We start from the raw sequence: 8,438 nt of genomic DNA on the forward strand, positions 1-8,438 counted from the left end.
GAAAGCGTGCGAGATAGCCCATCATTGTGTTACCCTTGGCAGTGCCAAGTGGGCTTCAATGTGTAAAAAAACAATAGCACTACAGCCGATAGATTTGCTGTTCCTTAGCAAAGTAGATGGAAATTTTGGAAGAGTGGGAAGATAAAATTGTTATACTGGAATGCAGCAAGCAGCGGATCTATTTAATAATGACCAGTGGCTTAAATTCAGGTTTACTTGTTTGCAGGTCATTAAAGTTTAGATATATTATAAACTTATATATATATATATATATATATATATATATATATATATATATATATATATATATATATATATATATATATATATATATATATATATATATATATATATATATATATATATATATATATATATATATATATATATATATATATATATATATACGCATATATACATATATACACGCATCTATACATATATACATGCATATGCATACCTATACATATTTATATATAAATTATCTCTAAAAATATATGATGTTTTTTTCATGTAAAATGTATTTATATATATTTAAGATAAAAGTTATTGATTGATAATTGAATATGAATAAAAAAGATACGTATATTTTCAAGTATTTCAATAATTTGGGTTACTCATAGATGACTGTTCAAAAAATACATGTAAAAAAACGAATTATCACTTCATTCAATGGTCCAGTTAGTATGTTCCTTCTACGTTTAAAATTATCGCCATCTGGTGGCAAAACCTGTCCAATAGCTTATCTGAATATTCCCCATCCAGGCAAGGCTTTTTCTTGTTTTGGCATTAATTCAATGGTTTTACAACTCAACCTTAGTTTTAGCCCTTTGCAAAATGACAGTGCTTTAGGGACTTTGCACTTAATTGCACTCGTATTTTTCACTTTTTTTTAGGTTGAGTACTAGTGCATATACATGGTAATTTAATACCATGTTTGCCATTATCTGCCTTCAATATTGTGAGATTTGACAGAGTTTGAACTTGTGGCACTATTGCAAAAAAATGACATTGAGTGAAAATAATACAAGTAAAAATAACCTCCCGCAAAACTGTCTTTAAAAAAAAAACATGGAGTTATCCCCGCAGACCGTTTTCTGGTCAGCTACAACTTTTATTTTTAGGTATCTAATGAGGCAGATACATTGGACATAAAAAGAAGGTTGGCTTTTATTATATTTGGTCTTTCCTCCCTGGACAAATGGAAGCAAATGCCAGCCTTCAGGCCATTTTTCCGCTATGCGCAGGTTTGATTTTCTCACCGGGTAAAAAGAAGTTTCCAGGGAAACAAATCCCGACTGTCTTGTTTGTGTAGGTGCAAGCTGATTAGAAGTTCTCACGCTGGGACACAATTTTTTGAAGCGAGCATTTAGAAAAGTGTCTTCGTTCGTATACCTTCCGTGTTTTAATGGCGTGCTTAGTCGAGCTTGGTAGCACGTAATGCACAGAGGCCTGAATGGAAACTTAAGTCCCTGATGCTGCCTGTCTGGACATTAAAAAAATACTCTTCAAGCACCATCTGTTCAACAAACTATACATTTAGTTAAACACACACATCTGTTATTTTTGGGTGGGGAATTTTAGAACCAAAATGTAAATAGGCTTAAAAAAATATTATTATTGATGGAAAGAGGTAACATTTTTAGCTAAATTTGAGCACCTTTCAAACTTTGTTGGATCTTCCTTAAAAATATTTGAAAGAAATTGAATTGATATCTAGTTTAGCCTTTTTTTAAATGTTTGTACTCTTTTACCCTGAATAATGGACCAGAGGTATTTTACTTTTTTTCACATTTTTGAGAAATAATTGTTATTTACTAATGCTTTCCATTGGTTTATTTTTTAATGTGTATTCAAATCTTTCAAGTAATCACCTTAACCAATCATGTTATTGTATGAAATGAATCTTGCCACTGCAGTAAACTAGACTGATAATTAATGCTATTTTGTTGAATATATTTCTAGTGTTTTAAGAATGTGTAAAACCTGCGCATTCATTGTCCCATTATTTGTGTGTCTTTTGTCCAATCATTTATGTCTTTTTAAATGTCGTCGCTATTTAATTAAACAATCTTTTTTTTTTTAAATCTAAAAGCAAGACTTTGAGTGAGCATTTCTCTCATCGGACAACCAGAATATTCTTTTCCCTCTTATCACATTTTTGTCTGACCTTTTGTCACGTTATGCGTCTCACGCTACATTTAAACCATGTCGAGCTTCAGCGTTAATGTCCAATTACTACAGAAATTGGATCGTCTACTTATTAATAATGTTATCCTTCTGGGAGTTTGGGGTCCACCCAGATGGACAGAATGTCGCCCTTCATTAACGGAGGAACTATTAAACGAGGAGTCGGGACGTTGAGCATCTGAGTAACGACATTCCCGAGGAGCATTCTTGGAATATAATGGCGGTGACATCTGTTTTTTCATGGCGTCCTCTTTTAGCGAGGTAGCATAAAGCGTAAGGATGGTTTTAATGTGGGGCTCTTTAATGAGCTTGTGTGAAAGGGGTGAACACTTCCGTGTGGATTTAGCATTAATGGAGCGTATTGGTGCCAGAGGTGGCAATCGTCCTCACACTCAAAATACTTTCCTTTTTCAGAACTCCAAAAGCACTCATACTGGAAAGGGCTATTATTTTTACAGTGTGGAAAAGTCTAACATTGCTTTTCTTTTTTATTTCCTTCACAGGACGGGTTGAGGGCCTCTCACCCAAGGCCTTTTTTACAGTCTGGTAGCGGACAAACAGACGGGGGAAAAAAACAACAAGAAAAATGGAGAACGTCACGGCAGGGGTGACGAAGGCGATAAACTTGACATGTGGCATGTCTGGAAATCATAAATTCATCTTCACGTTGGTGCCCATCGTCTACAGTTGCAATTTTGTGATCGGCGTGGTGGGTAACAGCATGGTGGTAGCGGTAATCTACTGCTACATGAAACTCAAGACAGTGGCTAATATCTTCGTGCTCAACCTGGCGGTATCCGACCTCACCTTCCTCATCACGCTGCCCATGTGGGCCACGTTCGCCGCTACGGGCTACCACTGGCCATTCGGAGGATTCCTGTGCAAGACCAGCGCGGGTTTGGTCATCTTCAACCTGTACACCAGCACCTTTTTCCTCACGGCGCTCAGCATCGACCGCTACCTAGCCATCGCGCATCCGGTGCGGTCCCGCCGCTTCCGCACGGTGGTGTACGCCCGCATCACCTGCGTGGTGATCTGGCTGGTAGCCTTCGTCCTCAGCGTGCCCACGGCAATAACGCGGGACGTGATCCACGTTGCTAACTCCAACAAAACCTTGTGCGGCGTCTTGCACACGACTGGTGAGAAAAACATGAGGCTGAAAGGTCTCCTGCTAGCTATCAGTCTGATGAAGAGCCTAATGGGCTTCCTGGTGCCCTTCGTCATCATCATCACGTGTTACTGCCTGATCGGGCGAGCGCTGGTGGGCGCCAGACACATCCAGAAAAGCTCTAGGTCTCGCGACGACGAGGTGCTACGCATGCTCGCCGCCGCCGTCCTGGCGTTTTTCCTGTGCTGGATGCCGCACCAGGTCTTCCATTTCCTGCAGGTTCTCACCCAACTAATGCAGGTGGAGAACTGCGCCATGGTGGAAATCATCGACACCGCCATGCCTTTTACCATCTGTCTTGCCTACCTGAACAGTTGCGTCAACCCTATCGTTTACGGCTTCGTGGGACGCAACTTCCGCAAAAACTGTCAACGGCTGCTACGTTGTTCCCCCGTCGGACCCCACGGGGCGCATCCGAGCATCAGCTCCAAGATGAGCGCCCTGTCCTTCCGGGCTTCCGAGGCGCTGAGCCTAACAGCTTACAAGAGCAAGGCTTCGTGCGACGGCAAGTAACTGGGGGAGAGTGAGGAAATGGGCTTGCTCTTGATTACGGTGGCAAACGAAGGCATTCCACAGTTGGAAAAAAACAAAAACAACACTCCAAGTACTGCAGCATGCAAAAACTGTCTTGATGTCTAGTGGCATGCTTGTCAATCCGGAATATAGGCATGTAATAAAGTGTATCCCACTTAATGGAATACATGTAAACCAATCAGAAGACTGAATTCCAGCATATTCTATTCCTTCCTCTGCGATCAACTTTGACAAGGACCTGATAATCGGTTGGCTCTGGCTTTTCTGAAATTTATGAACGTTATTTTTTATTTCGATCCAAGTAGAAAACAATGGTAATTGCTACAACATGTCAGCCAGATGCGTAGGGTTACACATAATGACACGAGACTAATTTTTGCCTCATTACTGAAACTCACTAAAAACAAGCTATATTCATATTTACAGTCACAACTGCTTTTAAAACAAACAAAAAAAGTCACTGAAGTGTTGACCAGGTTCGAGCCCTAAAATGTCTCCTTCCAAAGATTGTGAAATTCCTGTTCAATTTCAGGCACGGGTTTTGTTTGTCGAACGGTTAAACTGGTATTAGGTGTTCTAGATTGAACACATTTTTATTAAGGGTGTTAAAAATTAGTGTGCTGTTTGTATGCATTACAAGCCAATGGATCATGCAGAAAACACTCATGCTTCCAGCTATAAATTGTTTCATGTGCTCGGTTGCTCCTTCGACAGAATTAAGTAGTGATATGTAAAATGAAAAACTAAATATGATGTAAATGTACTGTAATGCGTAAAAATATCTGGGATGCTATACGGTAAATGTATTGTCTAATATGTTTCTTGTGTAAATGTCAAAAAATGTAATGAAAACTTGGTGGTAGCATGATGTACAAAAAAAATGTCCATATGGGTGGTTGTTCTTTGTGGTATTTAAATATGTTGATATAATGTTTTCTACTGCCTATGTGTACAGTTGTGAATATGTGAGAATATGAATAAACTAGAACATCGAAGAGAGTCTTTTTCAGTCACTAAGTTAATAATAAAATGTGTCATCATTCTAAAAATGTTCATATCGGAAGTTTAAGCACCTCTCCCCGATTAATGATTGACTGATGCATGGAAATACTGATTGCAAATGGTGTGCGGGAAGGGTCGAACTGGGGCATATAAAGCCACCCAAAGGCCACGTTGGGCCCACTTGCCAACATGAGGGTCCTCCTACTTTTGGGACTGGTTGCCTTCGGCCTGGCTGACATCACTCGCTTTGATGGGTAAGATTTCCCAATCTTCCAAAGAAAAGACAATTATACTTTTTTTTCCCGCGGGTGTGAGACATGCTGAGCAAAATCATAGTTAATCATACTGTGACAACTGCCTGGGATCCATCATGGCAACGTAGGGTTCTGATCTAGTTCAATTAGCCTCCCGTCAACTCAGAGCATTGCAATTTTCTGCGTGCCGGCAAACAAAGTTGTCATTTTAGAGCTTTTTTTTTACCCCCACTGTGACGCAGTTTATCATTGTCGTTGAACTGCATTGCATCATACCGAGAGCAGTTTCTTGAATTTTGCAGTCAATACCAATCAAAGTTGAGAATGACTATATTTTGAAAAGGCATAATATTGGCTTTCACCTTATCTAAGGCTATAGAGTATTTTTACGAAAGATTTAAATGGTTCAACAGTAACAATTCTGTATGAGCGTCGCTATCTTGATTTTTCTGGCCTTTAATGAGGAAACTGGATGGACAACCTTAACATTTTTCCCCCATTCAAGCGACCAAGTGTTGCGGCTGAAACCAGAGTATGACGAACATGTAACGGCCATCCAGGAATTGGCACAATCCATTGAGGTATAACTTTGATATTAAACTTACCTTCATGTGGGATGTTGTGGTATTAACTCTATGGCCAATTTGTAGCTTGACTTCTGGAGCCCCGAGAGCGCAGAGTGGGTGACCATCGACACCGACGTGGACCTTCGTGTACCCGCCATGTACCGTGAAATGGTGCACACCATGTTGCTGCGAAGTAACATAAAGCACGAGTGAGTTACAGACTTGACTAAAATTTCTGCATAAGTATAAATTATGTGTCAATCAAACATGTAACAATGATGTACATCCAGCAAAAATATTTTAGCACTTTTGCAAAATACGACTGTTCTGTTAATCTCCCGACAGGGTCCTGATTGACGATATGCAAGCTGCTGTTGAGGAACAGTCTGATAATCAACCTTCGCCTAGAAGCCACAGCTATACCAATTACAACAGCTGGGACAAAGTAAGATCAAAAATCTTGGAAAAAGCATTAGAATGTATTTTAATTGCGGAGGACGGCCTAAAATAGAGGCCTCATTAAGTATGCTGTTTTGTTTGCAGGTCCAGGCCTGGATTGCATCTATTTCTTCGTCCAACCCAAATCTGATCAGCAAACAAGTCATTGGGAAAACCTACGAGGGACGCACCATGACTCTCCTTAAGGTATCCATTAAACCCTTTTTCTTTCTTTCTTTTTTTAACTCAAATGTTTGCCATCCCAGATCGGTAAGAAGAGCAGCTCCACCAAGCCCGCCATCTTCATGGACTGCGGCATCCACGCAAGAGAATGGATCTCCCCTGCTTTCTGCCAATGGTTTGTCCAGGAGGTAAGACACAAAGAACTTGAGCTAGGAAAAAAAGAGGGAATTTTCCAAAAGATTTTCCTCCACAGGCACTGTCCACCTACGGCAAAGATTCCCAGATGACCAATCTGCTCAACCAGATGGACGTCTACGTCCTTCCCGTCTTCAACATTGACGGCTATGACTACACTCACAAGAGGGTACCCACAACTAGCCCACTGCCCGGCAAGGCTTACGTCGAAAAACCATAACAGACTGTGCTTGCCTTGTCTGCTTTTTAGAACAGAATGTGGAGGAAAACTCGCTCCAGGAAATCTGGATCTAGCTGTATCGGTGCCGATCCCAACAGGAACTGGAACGCTGGCTGGTGCAGTAAGTACCATGAATGATTCTGATACCCACTGCATCTCTAAACTACTGAAAGACAATAACGAAGGTCATTATTCTAGCCATTGGAGCCTCCAGCAGCCCCTGTAGCGATACCTTCTGTGGCTACAGACCCGAGTCTGAGATCGAGGTCAAGAATGTGGCCGACTTTATCCGCAGAAACAAGTCCGCCATCAAGGCCTACATCACCATCCACTCTTACTCGCAGCTGCTCCTCTTCCCCTACTCGTACACCTACGACGATGCCGTCCACCACAGTGAACTGGTGAGTATCCCAGATGTCCTCTTAGAAAGCACATTAGCGAACAAGTATCTGTCGCGGCACCTCTTGAGGCTCCCGGCGGGGAGGATTATGTTAGTTAACACTTGCATCTCATCTCCAGCGCACTCATGGTTTTCAGTATTCTCATCTGACACTTTAATGGGGATGAAGAACAAAAAAAGAAAACCCTCATTTCCCGAGCGTGCATTTCTCGCCCTTCATTTCCTGTCAGGCACTACCGCAATTTCCGTGAAAATGTGTGGCATGTTGCTATAGATGTCTTTTGCTGTTATCATCTGGATTTCATTCATGGCTCCATTTCAGTCTTTAAACACAACCTGTGAAGCAATCGAAGTACATGCAAGTTCCTTTCTATTTGATTTCATGTGTCAGTTCTTGATAGTTATGGTTTACTCTAACTCAAATGTCACGTTCGTTTGTTAAAACTGATTTAGATCTGTCAACTGATAATAGTTAAATTGTTTTCCCCTCTTTTAATACAGATGAAGATTGCTCAGGGAGCGTCTAACGCTCTCCGCGGACTCTATGGAACCCGCTATACCAGCGGACCTGGTGCAGCGACCATCTGTGAGTAAAACCGAAGTGCTGTCGCATTCAGTTTTGGTTAAAACTGACCTTGGTTTTTATGTTAAGCAATAATCCAACCATGGCTTGACAGTATCTCCTTGTCGAAAAGCATACATGGCTTCTTTTGATTAACTGGCCCTGCCTGTGTGACCTCAGACCCCGCTGCCGGTGGCTCTGACGACTGGGCCTACGACCTGGGTATAAAATACTCCTTCACCTTCGAGCTGCGCGACACCGGTCGTTACGGCTTCATGCTGCCCGCGTCTCAAATCAAGCCCACGTGCGAGGAGACCATGCTGGCCGTCAAGTACATCGCCGGCTACGTGCAGAAGAACCTCTATTAAAAAAAAGGAGCTGGAAGAAAGAAGCCCAGGACCCCTGCCAACCGGTTCTCCGGCGCCCCCAGCCCCTGGCAACCTCTCCACCGTCTCGAGCCCCGTAGTCATGGAAACGGTCACCACCCGCCATGTTTCCGCGCTGTGCTTGACAGAATGTCAAGATGAGTGCGAATAATAAAATCAATGATCCATCCCCATGTGCTGAAGAAAAGCTGTATGCGAGTATGATAATAGAGTGTCGGCCGCTTTGTCTGATGGGAGGGGAAAGTATAGAATAAAACGTTAATATATACGGAGTAAAATCACGAAGCAAGCTCCACTGCATTCAATTTAAAATATATTATGTGGGGAGTGAAATAAACTG

At 41.7% G+C, this 8,438-nt stretch overlaps 2 protein-coding genes across 2 annotated transcripts; both read left to right on the forward strand.

Moving 5' to 3' along the window:
- Positions 1 to 2,776: 2,776 nt before the first annotated feature.
- Positions 2,777 to 3,939, forward strand: agtr1b (angiotensin II receptor, type 1b). The gene has a single exon (XM_077624499.1). It carries the CDS (start codon positions 2,777 to 2,779, stop codon positions 3,869 to 3,871), a length of 1,095 nt encoding a protein of 364 aa, XP_077480625.1. The 3' UTR covers positions 3,872 to 3,939.
- Positions 3,940 to 5,019: 1,080 nt separating this feature from the next.
- cpb1 (carboxypeptidase B1 (tissue)) lies at positions 5,020 to 8,353 on the forward strand. The gene is made up of 11 exons (XM_077624938.1): positions 5,020 to 5,148; positions 5,654 to 5,729; positions 5,799 to 5,923; positions 6,060 to 6,159; positions 6,258 to 6,359; positions 6,419 to 6,523; positions 6,589 to 6,699; positions 6,781 to 6,871; positions 6,949 to 7,151; positions 7,652 to 7,736; positions 7,893 to 8,353. The coding sequence occupies exons 1-11, from the start codon at positions 5,084 to 5,086 to the stop codon at positions 8,078 to 8,080; spliced, it is 1,251 nt and encodes a 416-aa protein (XP_077481064.1). The 5' UTR covers positions 5,020 to 5,083; the 3' UTR covers positions 8,081 to 8,353.
- The last annotated feature ends 85 nt before the right edge of the window (positions 8,354 to 8,438 follow it).

The sequence above is a fragment of the Stigmatopora argus genome, chromosome 17 (genome assembly GCF_051989625.1).
Source record: "Stigmatopora argus isolate UIUO_Sarg chromosome 17, RoL_Sarg_1.0, whole genome shotgun sequence".
Lineage (NCBI taxonomy): Eukaryota > Metazoa > Chordata > Actinopteri > Syngnathiformes > Syngnathidae > Stigmatopora > Stigmatopora argus.

Excerpts from the sequence above, each read along its gene's own strand:
- agtr1b (XM_077624499.1), top strand. The coding sequence starts at position 2,777 with ATGGAGAACGTCACGGCAGGGGTGACGAAGGCGATAAACTTGACATGT.
- cpb1 (XM_077624938.1), top strand. The coding sequence starts at position 5,084 with ATGAGGGTCCTCCTACTTTTGGGACTGGTTGCCTTCGGCCTGGCTGAC. Across the intron at positions 6,524-6,588 it reads GCCAATGGTTTGTCCAGGAG|GCACTGTCCACCTACGGCAA; the intron begins GTAAGACACAAA and ends TTTCCTCCACAG. Across the intron at positions 6,700-6,780 it reads ATGACTACACTCACAAGAGG|AACAGAATGTGGAGGAAAAC; the intron begins GTACCCACAACT and ends TCTGCTTTTTAG.